Source organism: Sporobolomyces koalae (assembly GCF_050403365.1).
Source record: "Sporobolomyces koalae JCM15063 DNA, S_koalae_JCM15063T_v1_ctg17, whole genome shotgun sequence".
NCBI classification, from domain to species: domain Eukaryota; kingdom Fungi; phylum Basidiomycota; class Microbotryomycetes; order Sporidiobolales; family Sporidiobolaceae; genus Sporobolomyces; species Sporobolomyces koalae.
The window spans coordinates 266316-288933 of record NW_027481754.1 but is presented as its reverse complement, the minus strand read 5'-3'; the positions used below and the strand labels follow the sequence as shown (position 1 = coordinate 288933).

Below are 22618 nucleotides of genomic sequence, written 5' to 3'. Positions count from 1 at the left end.
TTCGACATCGGGAATCGATTGAGCTCCGAATGCGGTAACAAAATGTACTATCGATTGACGGAGCTGTGAAAATTTGGAAAGGCAGAGATGCATTGTGGAGTAAGGATCAACCCTTCTAAGTCAAGATGAAAGGGGAACCTCAAACTCAACAAGCTCTTGATGCTTAGCAGGCAATTGAGCCGGGCCGAAAGTGATCGCAATATTCAGGTCAGGGAAGGCATTCATCGAAAGTTGCCACATCGAGTCTGGGAGTCCAGTCAAAGCTTTTGCGATCCACACATCTTCTCCAGAAGTGACTGCGTTTTTTTTTCGCGTTTTACGCAAAGAAAGTGTCAGAGAATGCAGTGCGTCAACTCGCTACGAAAAACGAAGAAGTGTCAAACTGACCGTACGAGAAACGTGTCTTGTTTCCGTCGGACTCGTGAGCGTAACCCGAAGCGAAATGTTGCATGGCCAGGACGCGCTCAGGTCCGCTGGAAGGAATCGCTTGCTCGTCGGTGTACCTCGGTCCGTACACCAGCTGTATACCTTCGCTCGGACCATGGGAGCGAACTTGGGGTGGGGAAGGCTGCAGCCCTATCCTGCCTACCAGGAGGCGTTCTGCGCCAAGCGCCACGCCGGGAACTTGTACCAAGGTTTGGTTGGCTATCACACAGGACTTGTCAGGCTCTTTTGTTCGCGAAGCTTTCGCATTGTAGAGCCCAGAAGCCTCCCTGACTCACGTTGAGAACCCTGCGTGACCTGCATCTGTGCGACAGTTAGGTTGTACCCCGCAAAAGAGATCCGAGCCGAATCGTAGGCTTCAGCGTCGGGGATCGATCGGGAACCGAATTGTCTGACGAAGGACACTATCAACTGACGAAGCTGTGACGTGCAGGAAGAGCGGAATCATGGCGGTATTGAGGATCAGCCCTTTTAGCTTCTGGCTCGAAATGAAATGGAGACCTCGAAACTCAACCAGCTCTTGTTGCTCAGGCACTACGTGCAACGAGTGAGGTGGTCTCGGCGTGATGATACTGTTGGACGAGAGGGTCTGAGCGGCAGATCTTGGCGGACCGAACGTAACTGTGACCTTTGTCCGGGGATGGGATGAGATTGCAAGTCGCCAATTCGAGCTCGGGAAATGAGTCTGATCTTCCGCAATCCACACGTTTCCTTAAGGAGTAACTGCGGTTTTTTTTTGACCCACGCAAGGAGGGTGTCAGAGACAGTGCAATGCATCAGTTTACCACAAGCTCAAGAGAGTGCCAAACTGACAGCACGAGAATGGTATCCTACTCTTGTTCTGTACACTGTATACGTGACCGAAAGCGAATCTTTGCATCGCTGGGAGGTCCACGATCACGTTGGGAGAGATTACGTTGCGAGAGATTACTTGCTCGTTGGTGTACCTGGGTCCGAATACCTGCTGTATACCTCGGTCCAGTCCATATTCGTGATCTGGAAGGGGCGGAGGCATCATGCGAATCCTGTTGGCTCGCCCTTCGAGATTCGTCCAAAGCTTCACGCCGGGGACTTGGACGAAGAAGTGGTGTCCTGTTGAAACCACAGTGGACCCGTCAGGGGTTCTTCTTCTCTGGCCCATAGAGTTGAAAGGCTCCAAAGCCTTGTTGACTCGCCTTCGGAGACGCGCGTGATCTCCATCTGTGCGGCAGTGAGGTCATAGGTGCGAAAGGATTCCCGAACCGCGTCGTAGACCTGATGGCTGGGGACAGATTGGAGACCGAATCGTATCACAAAGGATGCTATCGACTGACGAATCTGTGAGAAAGTTTTGACGGAAAGAGATGAAGTCTGAAGTGAGGCTCGGCCCTTCTGGCTCAAGATGAAGGAGAGATATCAAACTCAACTTGCTCTAGCAGATCAGCTTCGGGAGACGGCACACTACCTGATGCAGGCATGATGTCGTCGTTGGAAGAGAGGTAAGAGGACAAGAAGGAAGAGAAGGGGTGAAATGGTCACAAGCTGGACCGTGCGAGGTCCGCGGAGCAAGGGCGACACGCGGTGACAGCGCCCATTCCCTCTCGATCTGGACCGCGACAATATCATCAATGAAAGTTGTTGCATAACAAGCAAGGGTGGTTCAGGGTTGATAGCGTGCGGCCACCTATCACAGGTCACGACGAAATGAAGGACGCAGATATATCTGCAAGACCGATTTGGGCGTGACTCTGTATCGAGTGAGTGACACCTGACAAGCCTTGCAGAAGCCTCCGGAATGGGTGACCGAGTCCCTCGAGAACAGATTGATACATTCAGCGGATTCATGGCGTTCAGGCAAAGCTAGACAGACAGAAAGTAATAAAGAAAGAACGCTAACATTTGAGGAAACGATCGAGCCAAAAGGTGACTGATAGATGGGGACCGCTCAACGGGCCTGAGGTGCAAATCTTGGATCTTGACCGAAAATGACCGTGATGTTCAAGTGAGGATAGGCTTTCAGCGCCAGCATAACTTGCCATGTCGAGTCCGGGAATGTTGGAGCCGAAGCGTTTGTTACCCACACAGTTCCTCCACTAACATCTTCTCCAGGAGTGACTGAAATTTTTTCGTGTTCCACGCAAGGAAAGTGTCAGAGACAATGCAGTGCATCCTTCCACCACAGACACGAAGAATTGGTCAGACTGACCGTATGAGAAAGGTATCCTGCGTCTCGCGTTATCGTAAGCGTGGCCCGTAGCGAAACTTCTCATCGCTGGGATGCTTAGGAATCTGTTGCGAGAGATCGCTTGCTGGTTGGAGTACTTGGGTCCATACACCGACTGTATGTTATCTTTCGGGTTATAAGGCCGACCTTCGGGCGGCGGAGGCCACATTCGAATCTCGTTGTTTGGCATGTGTTGCGCCCAAAGCTTCACGCCGGGAACTTGCACGAAGAAGTGGTGAGCTGTTTAGGTTTACAGAGGACCTGTCAGGGGCTTCTTGTTCGCTGCGCTTTGGAGTTGAACAGCTCTGAAGCCTTGTTGACTTGCCTTGGAAGCCGGGTGAGACCTGCATCTGTGCGGTAGTGAGGTTGTAAGTGATAAAAGACCAGTGCGCCGTTCCGTAGGCATCGGGAATCGATTGAGCTCCGAATGCGGTAACAAAATGTACTATCGATTGACGAAGCTGTGCAAATTTTTAAAGGCAGAGATGCATTGTGGAGTAAGGATCAACCCTTCTAAGTCAAGATGAAAGGGGGACCGCAAACTCAACAAGCTCTTGATGCTCAGATGGCAAACGAGCCGGACCGAAAATGACCGTGATGTTTAGGTGAGGGTAGGCTTTCAGCGTGACTTGCCATGTCGAGTTCCGGAATACATTCGAAGTGCTCGCAACCCAAACATCTTCTCGAAGACCGAGATTGCCTGCGATTTTTTCGCGTTCCATGTAAGGATCGTGTCAGAGGAGGATGCTGTGCGCCAATTGGCCACAAAGACAAAGATTCGTCAAACTGACCGTACGAGAAAGGTATCTTGTTTCCGTCGGAATCGCAAGCGTGACCTGAAGCGAAGTAGTGCATCGCTGGGAGGCTTGTAATTCCTCCCGAGGAGATTGACTGTTGGTCGGTGTACCTGGGTCCCTCTACCATCTGAATGCCTTCTTCCGGGTCATAAAGGTGACCTTGAGGGGGCGGAGGCAGCATTTTAATCTCGTTGTTTGGCAGAATTTTCGCTCGAAAGGTCACGCCGGGAACTTGTACGAAGAATTGGTGAGCTGTCAGAACCTCACAGAACTTGTCAGGGTATTTTTGTACACTAAAGAGCCTAGAAGCCTTGTGAGCTCACTTCCGGAACCCTGCCGGATTTCCATCTTGGCGGTATTAAGGTCGTACTCCGCGAATGAGATCAAAGCTGAGTTGTAGCATGAATCTCTTGGAATCGATTTGGGACCGAAGTCTTGGACGAAGACGTTTATCGCCTGACGAAGCTGTCAAAAGGCGACAGAAAGAAGTGAAGCGTATAGTGAGGATCGGCCCTTCTAGCTCAAAATGAAAGGGAGACCTTAAACTCAACAAGCTCTAGTGGCTGAGGTACGACATACGACGAATGACGTGGTCCGGGCGTGACGATGTCGTCGGAAGAAAGGGTTGGAGCAGCAAATTGTGAAGCCGGACAGAACTCGATCGTGACGCGCAACCAAGCATGGGATTCGATCGTAACTTTCCACTTAGAGGATGGGAAATGAGTCCGATCTTGGGCAACCCACGCATTTCCTTTGGATGCGACTACGTTTTTTTTTTTCGAAGCCCACGCAAGGAGGGTGTCAGAGACGGTACAATGCGTCAATTTACCACGAACTCAAGAACGTGCATGAGAAAGGTATCCTCTTTTGTCCATCGTGAATGTGACCCGAAGCGAAATCTTGCATCGCTCGGAGGCTCACAATGTTGCCGGGAGAGATTCCTTGCTGATTCGTGTACCTGGGTCCGTATACCTGCTGTATACCTTTGTGCAAGTCATAATCGTGATCTGGAGATGGCGGGGGGAGCATTCGAATCTCGTTGTTTGGCATGAGATATGCCCAAAGCGTCACGCCGGGAACTTGCACGGAGATTTGGTTAGCTGCCAAAACCACGGAGCATCCGTCAGTGGATTCTTATTCGCTGAGCTTTGGGGTTGAACAACTCGAAAGCCTTATTAGCTTGCCTTCGGAGCCGGGCGTGACCTGCATCTGTGCGGCAGTGAGGTTGTAATAGGAGAAGGAGGTCTTGACTGTTTTGTAGACTTCGTTATCGGGAATGGATTGGAGACCGAATTCGGTAACGAAGGATACTATCGCGTGGCGAAGCTGTCAAAAGCCACAGAAAGAAATCAAGCGTATAGTGAGGATCGGCCCTTCTGGCTCAGAATGAAAGGGAGATCTCAAACTCAACTTGCTCGCGCAGCCGAACTGCTACTTGCGGCGTGATGCGATCTCCAGGCATGATTGTGTGGTCCAGAGGAAGTTCAAGAGGACAAGAAGGAAGGGAAAGGGGAGATCTGACAGCAAGCTGGGGCCGTGCGAGCTCCGCGGATCATGGACGACACGCGGTGACAGCGCCCATTCCCTCTCAATCTGGACCGCGACGATCTCATCAATGAAAATTGTTGCGTAACAAGCGAGGGTGGTACAGGGTTGATACCGCGCGGCCACCTATTACGGGTCACGACGCAATGAAGAACGCAGAAATACCTGCAAGAACGATTTGGGTGTGACTCTGTAGCGAGTGAGTGACACCTGATAAGCCTCGCAGACGTCTCCAGAATGGCCTGGGTGACCGAGTCTGTTGAGAACAGATTGATACATTCAGCGGATTCATGGCGATCAGGCCAAGCTAGACAGACAGAAAGTAAAACAGCAAGCACGCGAACTATACGAGGAAACAACCGAGGACTGATACATGGGGACCGCTCAACGGGCCTGAGGTGCAAATCTTGGTTCTGGACCGAAGTGACCGTGGCCTGTAGCCAAGGGTAGGCGTCCATCGAAACTTGCCACGTTGTAACTTGCCACATCGAGGTCGGGAGTCCAGTCGAAGCTATCGCGATCCACACATCTCCCGAATAAGTGACTGCGATTTTTTGTTTTGTGTTTTGTTTTGGTGAGGGGCGTGCGATGCGAGGAAAGTGTCAGAGATAGTGCTGTGCGTCAATCCATCACAAAACCCACAAAAAGCGCCAAACTTACCGTACGAGCGCTGAATCCTGGTTCCGTCGGAAGTGAAGACATGTCCCGAAGCGAAACTTTCCATCGATGCGATCTTCACGATGATGTCGGAAGCGATCGCTTGCTCCTCAGTGTACGTCGGTCCACATACTATATACATGTCCTTTTCAGGACCATGAGAGCGACTTTGAAGGGGCGAAGGCAGCATTCGGATCTCGTCCTTTGGCGTGCGTTCCGCGCGAAGGACCACGCCAGGAACTTGCACGAACAATTGGTTAACTGTCAGAACCACACAGGACTCGTCAGGACTCCTTCTTCGCCTAGCCTCGGAGTCAGCCTTGTTGACTCGCCTTCGGAACCGCGCGTGACGTCCATCGCTCTGGGTTCAATGTCGTATCCGCGGAATGATTCCAGAGTTTCGGAGTAGGCTAGATTGTAGGGGATCGATTTGGGACCGAATTCTCTGACGAACGATAATATCGACTGACGCAGCTGTGAAGTCCGAAGTTAGGCTCGGCCCTTCTAGCTCAAGAGAAAGGGAGACCTCAAACGCAACTTGCTCTAGCAGTGTAGCTCCGGAAGACGACAGAGTGCCTGCTTCGGGCATGATGATATCGTTGGGAGAGAAGGACAAGGAGGAAGAGAAGGGGTGAAACGGTCACAAGCTGTGACCGTGCGAGGTCCGCGGAACGAGAGCGACACGTGGTGACAACGCTCATTCCCTCTCAATCTGGACTGCCACAATCTCGATCGATTACACCTTTGCGAAACAAGTGAGAGCCTAAGATCGCTAGTGTGCGACCACCTCATGAGGGTTGATGTTCGGAGGTACGACGAACGAGAGTTCGACTCTGATCGGAGATTGACGCAGAAAAACCCGCCAGTCCGATTCGGATGTGACCCCAAACTGGGTGAGTGACACCCAACGGGCCCTAGAAGCTTGTCCGGAGGGCGCGAAGAAGTCTGTCGATATCACATGGATCATTAATGGATACATGGTGCTCAAGCGATATGAAATTCAGGAAAAGGAACATACTCATCGCGTAGGGTTGTTTCGATGGCAAGTCCAAGTCTCCTCGCGCAAAGTGGGCATTGAACCCGGAATGACCGTACGATACCTGTGCTCCTCGTCCGATGTTGTAGAACTCGATCACTCTAGGAGCAGCCACATTCATGAGATATCCGGCTTGGGCGGGAGTTTGAGGCACTAGCACAAGGCCTTGACGCCTCGGTCCGTTTCGGGAGCCAGGAAGCCCCGAGGGTAACGTGGGGATCACGTCATTGACCTGCTCCGCCTTGAGAGGCACGCCCGGTACTCTGACGCTAACCTGCATTGCATGGTAACAGCGAAAGAGAGTGAGACAAAGCGACGTGGCAAGTCAAGTGTTGCGGACCGACCTCGGGTACAGCAGATCTTGTAATGTGATCGTGAGGGAAACGAGGTAGCGGCGAACGAAACTCGACGTCTTGTACGCGCAAGCTGTAGTTTGTGAACGCGCTCCTCAGATCCTGTTGATTGGCGTGCGGCAAGTCGTCCGGGATTGACTTGTCGGCGAAATCTTGCGAGACGAACGCTGTAACCTCAAGCACCAAGTGATTCTTCGCCTGTGTGCTCTGTGGTGTCAGCGGTCTGTTGGTCTTGAATTTAAAGGGGAGGCAGGAGGACAGGCACGCACCCAATGTGTCCAGTTTGCACGCTCCGAGGTATGCGTGCCTTCGGGAAATCTCGCTTGAGGGGCAGACATATGATGTGTTGGAGGTCTGTCAGCTCCGTCCAACACGTACGTGACTGCTGAAGGCAAGGATCGCTTTAGCAGAAGGTGGGATGTCTGCTTGATTGCGAAGTCCGCGGAAGTTGGTCAAATGACGAACGCACGTCACGCGGTACCACAGGGTTCTTGAGAACCCCGCAAGCTCAAGCGTGTGAACAGCAGCTTCAAACCAGAGACGGACATTGGTAGCCATAGGATGGTCAGGAATAGAGATGCGGCATCGCTAACAAGCAGCAGCTCCTCGGCCCCAGCCCGCAAGCTGAATCAAGCCAGCACGCGTGACCAGCTAAGCACTGAAGAATGTAGGCTCTGCGCTAGTCGAGCTGCAGCCGTCAGCCTGTTCAGCCAGCGCCGGACTGGGTGGTGTCGAAGGCGCCTCTCCTTTGCTTTGACGCGTTAGTAATCAGAGCTAGATATCATAGCAAACACAAGGTGGTCATCTGAGCGGCTGCCAGAGCTACCTGGCGAGTGGAGAGCAAGAAGAGAGATCAAAAGATCAAGATCAAGATCGTCCCCCGCCTGTCCAGTGTCAACAACGCATAGAGTGCAACGCGCCAGACAAACCCCCGCCAACTACAGTCGACCGTGCAAGAACAGTTCGGGAGGATCGGCCCCTTCCAGCGGGCTTGGAACGACCATGTCGAAACGCGGTGCATCTGCGCAGTCTGCGTCGTCCAACTCGAAGCGACAGCGTGTCTCGCAAGTGAATTCGCCGCGATCGACCCTCAATTCAGCCGCTGCAACTCCGACCCAAGCGACGACTCGGTCAGCGTCCGCTTCCGCCGCGCCTTCTCCTGCAGATCACGACTCGCTCTCTTCGCTCTCAGAGAGTCGTGGGTCATCCCCCGAAGTCGAACTCGTTCATGCCGTCAAAGGAATGGAGGTCGATCTTGATGCCGAGTCTGACGCGAGCCGGGTGATAGACGCGGCCGTAACGGCCGGCCACCATGTTGTTTCGGCCAAATCGGTACCTGGCAGTCAACCGGCACGACCTCCACCGGCTTCCAAGTCTGCACCAGGGAGACCGACGCAAGGAGGCAAGGGCAAACGAGGCGAGGAAGCATTGGAGCATGCCGTTGCGGCGCGAGAGGAAGTCGAACGCCGACGTGCGCAATTGAAAGAAGCGAACGGTGTAGGCGTCGCAGGGGCGCGAGAACTAGAAGAGTCACCAGTCAAGGTCAAGATGGAGGAAGACGACAATGTCGAGGTTGAAGTAGTGACGGGCGAAGAAGCCGAAGAGATCGCTGCGCTACCGGTGCGTTTCGCGCACTCTCTCTATCTGTCGCTCTGCCGACGTGTTGGCACTTGCTGATAATAGCTTGTTCCACCAGCCACGGAAAGAGCGTCCGGCAATTGCCGAGGAGAGAGCTGGGATCATTCGCTTTGTCGTCGTAACGAACGATACAGAGCCGGCGTCCATGATCATCCTCACGGGACTCAAGAACATTTTTCAGAAACAACTGCCCAAGATGCCGAGAGAGTACATCGCACGACTCGTGTTTGACCGGGCACACTACAGTATGGCGATCGTCAAGCGTGGACTCGAAGTGGTGGGAGGTATCACCTATCGACCATTCGAGGGTCAAAAGTTTGCCGAAATCGTGTTTTGTGCCATCACGGGTACTGAACAGGTCAAGGTGAGCTCGATTTCGGCTTTCCCCAGCCGAGACCACCAACGTTAATCGAGATTTCGTGCAGGGGTACGGATCGCACTTGATGAATCACTTGAAAGATCACGTCAAGGCGACGACGAGTTGCATGCACTTTTTGACCTACGCCGACAACTATGCAATCGGCTACTTTAAGAAGCAGGTGCGTCACCACTTTTTGCTCCAAATTCTGAGATCAAGATCTGACTCGCTAGAATTCTTTCTTCAGGGTTTTACAAAGGAGATACAGCTCGATCGAAGCGTGTGGGCCGGATACATCAAGGACTACGAAGGAGGAACGATCATGCACGTGAGTATCGCCTTCTACACAAAGAGCGCCATGTTTCCGAGCCCAACGTCTTTATTCGCCCATTCCTAGTGTGCCATGTTGCCTCGAGTCAAGTATCTCGAAGTTGCTTCGATTCTCGCCAAGCAGAAAGAGGTAATTTCCGCCATGGTTCTACAAGGTCGTATTTGCGCTCAGACAATATTCTCGAATCTCGAACAGGTCATTCTTGCCAAGATTCGACAATTATCGCAATCTCACGTTGTCCACCCGGGACTCGCCTTCTTTGCCACCCATCCACCCGGTAGCAAGATTGACCACGCCCGAGTTCCAGGATTGAAAGAGAGTGGTTGGACGCCCGAGATGGATGAACTGTACGTCTTTTTCTTTCAGCTTAAACTAGTGACATGTGCTGACGTTTCATGCCTCACAATGCAGGACAAGGCGGCCAAAACGTGGACCTCAATTCGCTGTCATGAAAAAGCTGCTGACGCTCCTGGTCGACCATCCGAGCTCCTGGGCTTTCGCCAACCCTGTCAACGCACAAGAGGTGCACATTTACTTCTCCCTCTATGCTCTCAACCTGATTGACTGACGGAGAGCTCGGTGATCTGTTTAGGTTACCGATTATTACGATGTCATCAAGGAACCTATGGGTCAGCATTATTCCCCTCTACCTGTCAAGCTCACGATCTGACCCGTGATTGATGCTACAGACTTTGCGACGATGGAGTCGAAACTCGAAGGCAACTCATACGCAACGCTTGATCAATTCATCTACGACAGTCGCTTGATTTTCAACAACTGTCGATCCTACAACGACAACCAATCGAATTGTGAGACCCCCTATCTTCCGCCGCTTGTTCCCGTCGGTGTCTGATAACAAATATCCTTTTGCTTCTTCCAGATGTCAAAAACGCAAACAAACTCGAAACGTATCTCAACGAACAATTGAAGGTCTACGTGGATTCCTAATTTGCCCTGTCCCCGTTCGCTCCACGATCTCTCTCTTCGCGGCATTTGCAAGCTTTCTCTTCCTTCTCTAGTGACCCAAAGTAGTCTTTTTCCGTCAATTGTGTTGTAAGGAATATTTTCAGCCCTGCCCGTGTCGAGTTTCGCTGCTTTCGTACTACCGGAAGCAACGTGAGGGCGTTTCGAAGCTAACGATGGCTACGAGCTTGTTTCCATTCGAGCACGAGATCGAGTACGGCCTGACAAACGCAGACGTGCACCGCGTTCACAAGCATGATTGCTTCCTCGTAATCTTCGAGTTCAACTTTCGCAAATGTTGGTGTAGTTCGATCACTGACTCCGTGCTCGAGATACTGATTCGTCAAGAAAGCCAAAGTGAATCACGTCGACTTGTCTTGACTTGCTTTCGAGAGAATCACTTACTCGACCATTCGAGCTTGCGATTTCTTGCCTGCTTTCGCATGTCGTTTCCGACGACCCGTGTCCATTCTCTGAATTTTGAGATTCAGTTTTTGCCTCTTGAATGATGATGACGCCTGCATTCCCTGATGCCCGTTTCTCGAACGTCAATCTTGGCGTACGGAGAGATTCAGCAAAACTCACTCTGAACAAGCAGCTGGCTAGACTCCTCCTCCCTTTGCCTGTACAGTGTGTCTAGATCGGTCGATCGACATGCAAGTTCCCTCTCGACCGCTTCCAGCTCGCGAATACAAACCAGGATTGTCATGACGAGCGGAAAACACGCAGAAGCGGTAGTGCGATAGCGTTTCTGATCGATGTAGCCCATCTGTCGATTGCTCTTTTCGAGAGAGAAGGCGTATAGAGCCTCAAGAGAGTGAGTCTCACTCTGCGAAAAGACGCCACGAGGTGAACTCGGAACGTCCGACGAGAAAGAACAACACGAAAAATGTCCCCTCGTGGGTCTGGAGCCTCGCGCTCGAACCGCGTTTTGGGCTTGTGCGGCGATCCCAGCACGCCTGTGCTCGTCGCTTGGCTCTCCAAGGAAGGTAATAATTGCTCTTGAGCAAGCTCCTGAGAGATCGTCGCAGGACCAAAACGTCCCCATCGACAGGAGTGCCCCCCTTCTCGAAGGCATCCGTCGTAGCCTGCTATGTGAACTCGATGCAGCTTCAAGTACGTGATTATGATGTAAGGATATGCTTGCAATTAATGACCTGTGATGTTCGAGACAACAATTAAGCAAAATTAGACAGGGGAAGGAAAAATGAATCGCACTGACGTTGATCTACTTTTCTCCTTCGACCCCAACTGCTTGTTCTTGGTTCAGTCCAAGTTTGTCGATCCATTCCGGTTTCGCATCTCCTTTCCTTCTCGTCACTTTGAGACTCCGTCGGTTCAACACTTCCTGCACATCCTTGAGACTGACTCCCATGCTCACCGCGCGGGTCATGGTAAAGTACAACAAATCTGCCACTTCGCCAGCCAAGTCTTCCTTCGTTTCAGCATCACACACTTCCGCTGCTTCCTCCATGATCTTGGCGCGCAACAGTTTCGGTTCTGAGAACAACCGTTTCGTGTACGACCCTGCCGGTGCTTCCTGCATACGCAATTTGAGCGTCTGTTCAAGTTCGGCCAACCCGTTGACGCCTCCGAAACACGAAGTCTGTTGCGGGACGTGACAGAATCCTTCCTTTTCTCCATTCGGTCCCGATTCGACCACTCCAAACTCGATCGCGTCGTTGTCACAATCGTACCGGATCCGTTCGACCCGTTGCATCGCTCCTGAAGTCAACCCTTTCTCCCACAACCCGTTGCGAGACCTCGAGTAGTACGTCGCGTTGCCAGTCAAGATCGAGTGTCCGATGGACTCTTGCGACGAGTACACCAACCCGAGTGGAGTTGTCACCGTTGTGAGTGACACGGGTACAGTCGTGAACAGTCCATCGGGTCGATCGGTACGCAATGCAGTCGTGTACAAGGTAGCGATGCTAAGTTTTCCGTCGTCCGGGTGAGGCGAGTGCAGATTGCCTAACGTCATCGACAGGAGACCAGTTGGGAGTACTGAAGTCGCCGCAACGGATTTCGCAACCAGTTTCAACGCGGCGGGTTGGGCTAGGATTTGAGGTGCATCTCGAGTAGCGTTCAGGAGGAACAGGTCGAGAGGGCGAAGCGATTTCGATGATCGTTTGAGCGCAGTCCGATACGGGAGGAGGTGAACTTCAGTCAAGTCGTTTGTTTCGAGCAACACGCCCGAGATGCTCGCGAGGAGGTCAGAGTTGTCAAGGATGGAGGCATTGCTCGAAGCGGAAGAACTGTCGAGGTGTAGGATGAATCGTTCGGCAGGGATTTGGGCGAGGAACGCTGGGTTCTTGGACACGATTCGGGTTGCGCCTTTGTCGAGAAGTGAGATTGCTGCTTCGAGTGATAGTTGATTGTCGTCGTGTACGTAGTATTCGGCGGTGCGAGGAAGAGACGGCAGAGTGGAGGTCAAGCGAGTCGAAGGGACGAGGACCGGCACGATGCGGGCGAGCGACTCGAGCACCTCCTGTGTAGCTTGCTCGTCCACGAGAGGCAGGAACGGGATCTGACCGAACAACATGGGTCGAACTGTAGCGAGTCGATGCGAAAGGTCATCAGTCTGACGCGAGTACTAGTCTCGATTGCCCTTGACAGGCATAAAGCTTACGATACTATTCTATCGTAGTCAGTCTGAGACGCGACTGCTGGACAGCGGCCGAGAGTGAAAACGAAGTGAGACGGGCATCATCGATCCATTGTTATCGCTATTGGAGAATTTCGGTTTATCGCAAATTATCATTCAAGTCTATTGATGCGAAAATCTATTGACAGTGCACAGACAAGATCGAGAATTGCCAGGCAAGGAAAAAGTAGAAGAGGGTAGAATCGATCACTCGGTATACAGTCGGAAGCGAAAAAATCAGACAAAGCATAGAAGGAACAAACAGCAAATGTGCAGCAGGAATCTAGAAGCGGTGGTTGAGATGATCACAGGCGATCCAGGGCAAGGGTCGACTTGATGAGGAGGAGGATGCAACAGAAGGATCGTATGGGCAATGAAACTGAGACAGAGAGAAAGGCGTGGAATGCATGAATGTTTGGCACCGGGGAAAGAGTGTCTATTAATGAAGAGCGGTATTGAGGAAAGCGACAAGGGCAACAGTCGGGCGCATCTAGCACTGGTCTGTAAGCCGGTTTTTGGGCTTGGTGTATTTCGAGTCTTTGAACGTCGTCAGGTTGTTGCTGATGAACACGACCGGCGGAGTATGTCAGTTCCCTGCTCTTACAATTAGCAAGAGAAGATGCTACTCACTTGGTGTAGAGGTCCATGTGATTCTCGATGTAATCTTTGGTCGGGTACTTTTTCGGGTCACACCCAACATTGTAATTGTCCTTCTCTTGATACACTCGGACATAGCTGTGACGAACAGATCATAGTCAGGTAAGGGGTCTGAGCAAGGACGGAGAGAACGACGCACTCGACCCGGAGTGTGCCAGGGAATTGGACTTTGTCCCACTGCGGCTGCTGGAACTTGGTCGAGATGGCCAAGTTCTGTTGCAGATCATCACAAATCTACGTCAGTACCCCGTCTCCAAAGGGGATTTTGTCACCGAATCCAATGCAGACAAACTGACCATGATGATCGCCATCGGCTCCTGCGAAATGTCGCGCTGCCCAATGTCAACCTCTGCGTCGGGTCCAACCGCACTCGACAACAAACGCCAGGTCGGGCTCTGGTCGATCGCCCACGTGACCTGTCCGTCCGGTCCCGGGGTGTACTCGAAGCCGTAGTTCGTGTAGTGCGCGCCTTCGTACGAGATGCTATCCGTAAGCGTGTTGAGCGACATCGACTCCTGGTTGACCGATCCGTGCCACTTGTCTGCATCCGAAGGACTCGTCAATCAACCGCTTTACACGATGTATATGGGGGGCTCGATTAATGCCTACTTTGCGACGTGATGGATTCGTCCCACACATAGGTATCAGGCGTCGAATTCTTCCACGCGTAACCCGCATTGAAGGGCGCAATTTGCATCGATTGGGAAGCGGATCCTTGTTTGCCGTTCGGGGCGATCTGTCCTTCGAGGATATCAACTGTGCCAGCGAAACACTCGCGATTAGTGCCGGCGACTACATTCTCTTTCAAGACTTGGTATTGACTCACTCTCGGGAGCGCCGCGACCCGTCTTGACGTTTGGTCCAGGATGTTCTGCGCTGTCACTCGGGCAAGTGCACGCCGAAGCACGTTGTCCGACGAGCTGGACGTGCAGGCATGCGTCAGCTATCCCGTGAGACTCTGCATCCTACGACGAGGTCTTTGCGTACCCAAGACAGCTCGCCTCCGTAGCCCGGGTCGCCAGAGGTCTTGGCTGCTGCGGGCGTCGTTCCGTTCGGGTACGTTTGATTGGCTGTGTAAATGGAAGATTGTATTAGCGAACAGATGAATCTCGACAGAGTGACGAAACAACTAACGAAGGGTGCCCGAGTCACAGTGATTGTAGCTGTAAGGCCACATTCCATCTGTATGAAACTCGCGATTCGGCGTAAGTGTCCGAACGCCCGAAAGGACAGAGTATCCAAGATGCAGACTTGCCGACTGAAGCGCCGTAACCCGGTCGACCAAGGTTGCCCATGGTCCAGACACCGGGCCAGTAGCCCTGAGCGGTAGGAGTACCGGGCAAACTCAGGTTGACTTCGATGTATCCACCAGTAAAGCAAAACTTGTTCCACCTGTAGCCAAGACACATATAGGGTTCATCAGTTTCGATTGAAGCTTGGTGCAAGAATGTGCACGAGAATCAACCTACGATTGCAGCATGCCAGATCGGAAATTGAGATCGTGAATAGGTTCCTGGGTCATCGTGATCTCGAGGTTGCCGTCCTTGGTCGTGATTGCGTCAGGGTCATACCACTCGAAATCGACGGTCGCCCAGTAGTGCAGGTCGACCGCCTCCCAGAATGGATCGTCTCCGGGCCAGAACGTTCTTCCCGGGGTATTGAACTGTCGACAGGATCGTCAGCTCCTGGGACACAGACAGAGGCTAATGAGATGGCAGCAAAAAGCGCACCTCGTCGGAGAAGACGAGCTTCATTTCTTTCCCGTCAAATCCAGTTCGCGTGTATGCAGACTGAGGAGTGTCCGAGTCGATGAGGCCCGGAAGTCCCGGGATCGAAGGGACCTGGCCCGATGAGTTGGTGATCATGTGGTTGTCCGACATGGGGAATCCGCCCTGCAAGTGTCGATCGGAGATTCAGTTTATCGCTCGTAGCAATTCGAGGCAGAACCGTCCTCACCTTGATGACATAGCGATAGATTGGCCATCTGTTGGAACTCGCAAGAGAAGCATGAGGTTCAACCGCGACGAGCGGGGACAAGGAGGAGGGGAGGGAGGTGGCTTACCCAGCAAAGAGTCCAACGAGGACGATGATGATGACACACAGCGCGACCGTGTTGACAAGTGCCATGACACTCCATTTCCTCATCTGCTTGTCCATCGCACGGTCCAACGCTGGGTCGGGGTCGTGCAAGAAATCATCGGGTTCCTTCTCCCACAGCAGGGCGGCACTCGCTCCGGTCCCTGCACCTGCACCTGCACCTCCCGCTGCGATCCCTTCGAGCGGCGAGACGCTATGCCGCGAATTGCTCGTAGGGATCCCTCCTCCGCCTCCGCGACTGCCACTGCTTCGGTATGTCGGAAAGTTGTCGTCGCTGAACTGCGGCGATTCGGCCCCTCCTGCGCCACTGCTGTATGGCATCGGTACTGGATCGATTCCAATCGAGGACGATGCCATGCTGTCTCGATGGGAGAACGCGGCCGGTCTCGACGTCGAGAAAGTGGACGATCGTGGGAACGGGCCAAAGTTGCCTACGAGGATGATCAATCGTTTCTCGTCAGTTTGCCGCATGTCTGTGTTCGAGACTATCTATGATCATGGATCTCACCTCCGACGGCTCCAGTGAGAACGGCTATGAGAAGGATCAAGGGTCGTACGAGGGGTCTTGTTTAGTTGAACGACCCTTCTGACGTTGAGAGCAACAGTGACACAAGCTGGACTGACCATACGAGGCAGGGTCGAGACTCTCCCGTTCCTTGTGGAAGCTGTCGCGTTTCGACCCTGAATGCGAATCGAGGGTGGTCTGCGATCCATCGTTGGCGTAAAACATGTTCGAGATGGACTGCGACAGGCGCGAACCCGGTCGACGCCGGGGCGAGGCATGCTGGTCCTCAAAGTCTGGAGGGGACGGCGTCTGGGGTGGGCTCATCGCGACGAGATGGGGCGGCGGAGCAGGGAACTCCGATGGGAACTTGCGAATGCCGATCTTCGAAGGGGGTCGACACCGAACCGAACCGATTCGGACGCGAGCTCAGGTTCGAACGACAGGTGCGTTCGAGTCGTGATCTCGTGGTCTGGCTGATACGGGTTCGCGCGAGTCTGAGAGCTGAGCGGGATTTCGGAAGGAGGCGAGACTCGCGCAGTCAACTTGTCAGCGATGCCAAATATAAATTACAATTGCTCCTTGGCGCCGCCGAAAATGCACACACCCTCTCTACTCATTCTGCCTGCAGGTCTTGTTCCTCATCCAGGCTCGTTGTCTATTTAAAAAGTCCAATCATAGGTGCGAAAGTGCTTCTACTGGGCGCGAAATTGACTTCGAAAATTATCGCGCGCTCGCTTCCGGACGGAACCACGGCCGGCCGGGCCCCGTGTGACCAGGATCCTCTGACTCGAACTCTCGTCTGCGTCTCGCGCAGAGACAGACTGTGCATCGTGAACCTCCGAGAACCGTTCCGAGTCTCGCAATCCGTGGCTACTCGTTGGCGCGTCCGGTCTCGATCGATACGTTCACAAGCTCGAGCTCTTCGACGTCTGCACCAGCACGCGGACTTATCGACATCGACAGACCCCAACACTGATCTGCTGGTGGCGAGGCTGGGTCAGAAGTGCAATATTCTTCGAGTGAGGCTGTTCGGGGCAGATTCTACGCCACGTTCACTGCGCAGCGAGTGGAGTATCAGGCGAGTCGAACGAGGATGACAGCAACGGACTGCAGAGACCGCGGAGTCGAGCTCAGCGGCCACTCAAGACAGCCGAGCGGCGATGAGGCGACGTGTTCTGGTACGTGTTCACTTTCAGGGCCCGGGCTATAATTAGCTTGCTCGAGGCGGGAAACTTTCACAGGTGATCGTGATCTACAGTACTGAGCCGAGAGCGGGGGCGGGCAGTGCTGTGCACGCGGGACGTTGCGTGGTGCCGAATCGCGACGCAAGCGACGCGGATTGGGTTCAAAATCTTGGCTTTCCGCTTGACTTGTAACTCGACTTGCGCTCTCTACTGCGATGGTCCTGCAGCCACGCGCGTTGGCTTGGCCGCTGTTATACGCCGCATCTGCCACCGCCTTCTACCTACCAGGATCGGCCCCCACCACCTACCACCGCGGAGATTCCGTCCCACTCCTCGTCAACTCGCTCAAGAGCTTTGTCTGGAGCCGATCTGGAGACTATTCCTGGCAAGCAGCGTGAGCTTGGTGTCTTGCTTCATCCTCCGCCAGGTTCGCCCTATTGATTCGCATTGCTTCTGCTGCTTTTTGTCCGTGCACCTCGAAATTGTCTTTTCGTTCGTGTACAGCCATGACGCCTATTCGCCCCAGTTTGGATTCTGCGCACCATCTCCTGACAAGCTCGAACGCGTGCCGACCTCGCTCGGTTCCACCTTGTTTGGAGATCGTCTGTACAATTCGCTCTTCGACATCAAAATGCTCGAACCCGCCACTTGCAAACCGCTCTGTGTCACTCACCTCGACCACACGCAACTCGACGCACTGAAAAATGGCGGTCTGGACCTTTTCCATGACTGGTCTGTCGACGAGTTGCCGATTGCCCAGCTGTATCGGGATCCGTTCATGACGGAAGACTATTACTCGCCCGGAATTCCTCTCGGTCTAATCGATCTAGATTTCAGGGTCAATGAACAGGGCTGGTTCGAGTCGGTGCCGCAGAATTGGACGCTCAACAATCATTTCCGGCTCATTCTCGAGTACCACCGACCCAAACACCTCAAAGATGCTTACCGCATCGTCGGAGCGCTCGTGCAACCCAAGAGCATCGACAGTCTCGGCACCAGGACAGTACCAGATTGCACGGTGACGGAACCGCTGCTACTCGTAAACGATTCATCGAGCGGACAGCAAATTGCGTACACGTACGATGTCGTGTGGAAGGTGAGTCTGCCTTAGTGGGGATACATCTGAGCGCAGCGAGGGAATAACTTTATTTCCGCTAGGAATCGACGACGCCCTGGGCCACCCGCTGGGACTACTATCTCCGTGCTTGGGATCAGGAGATCCACATCGTTTCGCTCGTCAGCTCGATCGTGATCGCATTGTTCCGCAAGTCGTTATCCTCGACCTTCCTAGTCGCGCAACCGAGCTGATCATCCGGTTCCTTCGGAACGCAGTCTGTCTCGTTGCGGCACTTGCGATTGCGCGACTGCTGTCCAAAGACATTCGTCGCTACAACGCACTGTCGTCAATTCCGCTCACCGCGCACGATTCGGACCAAGACGATGGATTCATGGACAAGAATGGCTGGAAGTCCTTGGACAAAGAAGTTGCGAGACCACCACGGAACCGCATGTGGCTGTCAATCTTGGTTGGAAACGGTGTGCAAGTAATGTTGATGGGCTCTGTCACTCTCGGTATGTTTTGTTTCTTGCTATCAAAGCGAAGCAAAACTCGAAAGTATTGATGAGGATGACCACTTGACAGTCTTTGCTTGCCTCGGCGTACTGAGTCCTGCTAATCGAGGCGGCCTTACCAACGCGTTGATCACAACATGGACCTTGTTTGGCGCAAGTCGAGCTCGTCCCTTGGTTTGTTTTGTGAACTCGGGCTGATCTCTGTGACTCCAGTTCTTTGCAGGCTACATTGCCTCGAGAATCTACCTGACCTGGAACGGCCAAGCGCTCTACAAGCTCATCTTGTACACCTCGATACTTCTTCCAACGTAAGCTCAATCATGCTTCCGCCAGGTGAGTAGAAATTGATGACATATTGAGCGACTACAGGGCATTGTTAGGGACTCTCTTTGTGCTCAATTTCTGGCTCATCGGCGCCGATAGCGCGGGCGCAATTCCCTTCTGGACTTTTGTGCAGCTCGCTGCCTTGTGTGCGTATATCTTTCGCTTCAAGAGCATGAGCTTGTTCTGACTAGGCGTTGGCTGCTTACAGGGTACGGAATCCAAGTACCGCTCGCCATCGTCGGAGGTTGGGCAGGAGCACGAAAGGGGGTAAGGCTTTGCACAATTCATTCCCATAGCTTCTCTGCGGGCGCTAAGTGACCGCTCGCTCCAGGCCTTCTCGCATCCGTTAAGCATCAACGACAACCCTCGCGAAATTCCTGCGCAGCCTCTGTACCTTCATCCGATTTTTTCTGCGCTCTCAGCTGGTGTCTTACCGTTTGGTATGTCCTTCTGGATCCTTTCTGACTGTTCAACAACTTCGCTCACCGCAGTTGGAACTCATAGTTGCCGGCTTTATGAAGATGTTCTTCCTCCTCCAATCGGTTTTCGGCTCGAAACTGTACTTTGCGTTCGGTTACATGTTCTTTGCGAGCCTCGTCTTGTGTGTGACCACGGCCCTCACATCAGTCTTGGCCACTTACATCCATCTCATGCGCGGTGACTACCGGTAAGACTGTTCAGATCTCATCATTTTGGTTCAAGCTTCGCTGACATGCGCGTTTGTCCAGCTGGCAATCCCGGTCCCTAATGATCGGTGTTGCGAGCGCATTCTACCTGCTTCTGTACCTGCTCTTGTTCTGGACGACAAAGCTACGAATTCACGGCATCACCAACAAGGTGTTGTACCTGAGCTATGTGGGAGGGGTGTGCGCCATCTTCGGGCTTGTGGTCGGAACAGTTTCATTCCTCAGTTCCGCTTTCTTCATCAAGTTGATCTAGTACGTACGCATCTCTCGCTTCAGGATTGGTGTGTGCTGACTCGCACCGTTTTTCTTCTTTCACAGTTCGCGCCTCAGACTGGATTAACGATCTCTCGGATTCAACTGCTGTGATAAACCCATTTCACAATTCTTCCAAAAGACTCGACGTATGCATAGCCATTGCTAGACTCCGATGAGCTGAGCGACACCTCGAACGTGCCTCAGCTCACTGTCTGCCTCAGCTGCTCTTGAATGTACCCAAACCATTATCCCACCAAACCTTGTTCACCAGGTCCCCTGTCCTTGACGCCCTTGTGCTCGGAATCGGCTTGAAACGCTCAGACTGTGACTGAGAGGCGCTTGTACTGCTCCTCTGTCAAGCCGCTCCCCCCTCCGGATCTGACAGACGACTTTCACTATTTCGGAGTAGCATTCACTGCAGGCACGGCGACGTCAAGCTTAAATCAGGTCTTCCGGAAACGCCAAGGAGATTACTGACCGTTTTGGTACAGGAGCCTCCGACTGCACTTTCGCCATCAAAGCATCCGCTACCTCCTAACAATTGTGAGAGATGCGTCTCTGACGAGCAGCGTTCTCGGCAGACTCTTGACATTGTGTAATACGTCCCCAACAGTCCAACAACTGGTGGAGTTCGGTCTCCAATTCTCTCAATGCTAGAATGATGTACGATGAGCCTCGTTGATGGAAGGAAAGGAAGGGTATTTCGCGATGCTCACGATGCGTCCAATTGTCGGCCAGTGAGTTGATGAGAGCGTGCCGTTCTTGGGCTAGAGCCAGACACTGGCTGTAGTACATGCTCACTGTAGATCATGGCGAGACATTCAGCTAACGTAGCGGTGGGGAAACGAGGCGGAAAAAGCGTGGAACTTGCCGATCGAATCTACCGAGTGAGGCGTGGCAACGGGCTGAGCGGCGTAGGACATGGTATCTTGCTGTATAGCGTGATTGATGTCAAGGGCTGACAAGCGAGTCAAAAGCAAGAGCCCGTCACTGTCGCATCGTTTGTGCCGAACGCGCACTGACGCTCCCGCTCAATTCCGAGGTTACATAAGTTTTTCTACCTCGGAGACCTCGGAGTTGCAGCCACGTTCTGCTAGAACTCGCTCTTGCGTCTACACACACAGGTATCCGCATGCAATAACGAGTCGTGTCCGTCTCCCTCAATCTGGATCCCGCATCAAGTCCGAATATGCAGCCTGATGTTTTCGTGCAAAATACGCTTGGATTGATAGCGGTCTCAACGAACTGTCTAGGCCAATTCGGAGATGGCTCGTGGTACATCATGATTGCTGTTTTCGAGTCTGAGCGCGCCGTCGTATCCAATCTTGGTAATCTTCGACAGTAAACTCGGAATCGCCAGTTCGAACCGCCTCTATTTTGTCGACTACGAATTGCCGATCCTGGTCGTCTCGGACGCACCACTTCCAGTAGCCATCCATAGACTGCATCAGCGCCGAGGACGAGAGATAGCCATGGGTTGACTGAAGTGCGAGAATGTACAGCAAGAACAAAGGAGGATGTTGATCGAACCCAAACTATCACAAATGAAACCAGATTAAGGAGCTCGCCTCGAATCGAGGAGAACTAGATTTTCTAAATTCTCACCTCGTTGAGGCATTTGAGGATTCGGGTGATTCTGAGAAAATTGTGCGGATTGCGTTCGAGGTTCTCGAATCGTTTCGAGTAATGTCGTTGCGTATTCGGGGACGAAGTCTGTATCTCGAGCTCTCCCGTGGTGGGATCGACGAGCTTGAACCCGTAGAAAGCGAGCATAATCTTGTATCTGTATCGTCCGGAGAATATTTCAACACCTTGAAGCTCCTTGGAATCTGGAAGAATATCACTGACGATTCGAGCAACCTGTCCATCGCTATCGGGTCGGATTTGAGCTTGTCGATTTCGTGCACTTCTAGCGGTTGGGCTCCATAGTTGACTCCTTGCTCACTGTGTACACGTAGCGGATCAGTCACTTTAGACCACGTGAGCGGGACAAACGATAGACTGACCGGATCGGAAACAGCCATTGAATGAACGAGTGATTGTATTCCAGTTCCTGCCAGTTCTCCCTCAGGTGATCCTGCAGCTCGATCACTCGCTTCGCGCTAGGTTGTGCAGCGATTCGGTTCTGGTAAAAGTTGAGATTCGCGGTCGCACTTGGATTCGAAGGTTGCGATGGGTACGAAGAGAGGAACGCTTGAATGTCTCGGGGTAGCCTAGTAGGCAGCGTTCGGGTCGTTCGTGACATGTTGGACAGCGGCCAGCGCAGCAGAATGTGGAGGCCTGTCCGAGATTGTCTCCGCGATTCGTGACAGGAGGCGAGATCAAGACTAACGAACGACTGAGTTTCGGACGATTGTGTGCGGGTGGCG

General features: G+C 52.9%; 6 protein-coding genes across 6 annotated transcripts; 2 read left to right on the top strand and 4 right to left on the bottom strand.

Annotated features, from left to right (window-relative positions):
- Window positions 1-6418: 6418 nt before the first annotated feature.
- On the bottom strand, window positions 6419-7373 carry JCM15063_001055 (uncharacterized protein; the record flags this gene model as incomplete). Its single annotated transcript, XM_076678856.1, has 4 exons — window positions 6419-6591; window positions 6665-6956; window positions 7027-7233; window positions 7305-7373. The coding sequence occupies 4 exons, from the start codon at window positions 7371-7373 to the stop codon at window positions 6419-6421; spliced, it is 741 nt and encodes a 246-aa protein (XP_076534094.1).
- A 664-nt stretch (window positions 7374-8037) lies between these two features.
- GCN5 (histone acetyltransferase GCN5) lies at window positions 8038-10310 on the top strand (the record flags this gene model as incomplete). The annotated part of the gene is made up of 10 exons (XM_076678855.1): window positions 8038-8655; window positions 8732-9037; window positions 9099-9212; window positions 9279-9359; window positions 9429-9491; window positions 9558-9709; window positions 9774-9885; window positions 9955-9991; window positions 10052-10171; window positions 10243-10310. 10 exons carry the CDS (start codon window positions 8038-8040, stop codon window positions 10308-10310), a joined length of 1671 nt encoding a protein of 556 aa, XP_076534093.1.
- A 1243-nt stretch (window positions 10311-11553) lies between these two features.
- Window positions 11554-12867, bottom strand: JCM15063_001053 (uncharacterized protein; the record flags this gene model as incomplete). Its single annotated transcript, XM_076678854.1, has 1 exon — window positions 11554-12867. The coding sequence occupies one exon, from the start codon at window positions 12865-12867 to the stop codon at window positions 11554-11556; it is 1314 nt and encodes a 437-aa protein (XP_076534092.1).
- Window positions 12868-13459: 592 nt separating this feature from the next.
- Window positions 13460-16552, bottom strand: JCM15063_001052 (SKN1/KRE6 family beta-glucan synthesis-associated protein; the record flags this gene model as incomplete). The annotated part of the gene is made up of 15 exons (XM_076678853.1): window positions 13460-13529; window positions 13600-13704; window positions 13766-13839; window positions 13923-14167; window positions 14236-14382; window positions 14453-14546; window positions 14614-14696; window positions 14761-14808; window positions 14882-15018; window positions 15096-15289; window positions 15357-15518; window positions 15583-15610; window positions 15689-16154; window positions 16232-16255; window positions 16348-16552. The coding sequence occupies 15 exons, from the start codon at window positions 16550-16552 to the stop codon at window positions 13460-13462; spliced, it is 2082 nt and encodes a 693-aa protein (XP_076534091.1).
- A 1075-nt stretch (window positions 16553-17627) lies between these two features.
- On the top strand, window positions 17628-20247 carry JCM15063_001051 (transmembrane 9 family protein; the record flags this gene model as incomplete). The annotated part of the gene is made up of 11 exons (XM_076678852.1): window positions 17628-17806; window positions 17917-18508; window positions 18571-18676; window positions 18745-18984; window positions 19055-19137; window positions 19198-19292; window positions 19354-19454; window positions 19517-19575; window positions 19640-19748; window positions 19813-19975; window positions 20037-20247. 11 exons carry the CDS (start codon window positions 17628-17630, stop codon window positions 20245-20247), a joined length of 1938 nt encoding a protein of 645 aa, XP_076534090.1.
- A 1282-nt stretch (window positions 20248-21529) lies between these two features.
- Window positions 21530-22494, bottom strand: JCM15063_001050 (uncharacterized protein; the record flags this gene model as incomplete). Its single annotated transcript, XM_076678851.1, has 4 exons — window positions 21530-21784; window positions 21855-22032; window positions 22098-22193; window positions 22256-22494. 4 exons carry the CDS (start codon window positions 22492-22494, stop codon window positions 21530-21532), a joined length of 768 nt encoding a protein of 255 aa, XP_076534089.1.
- Between the last annotated feature and the right edge of the window lie 124 nt (window positions 22495-22618).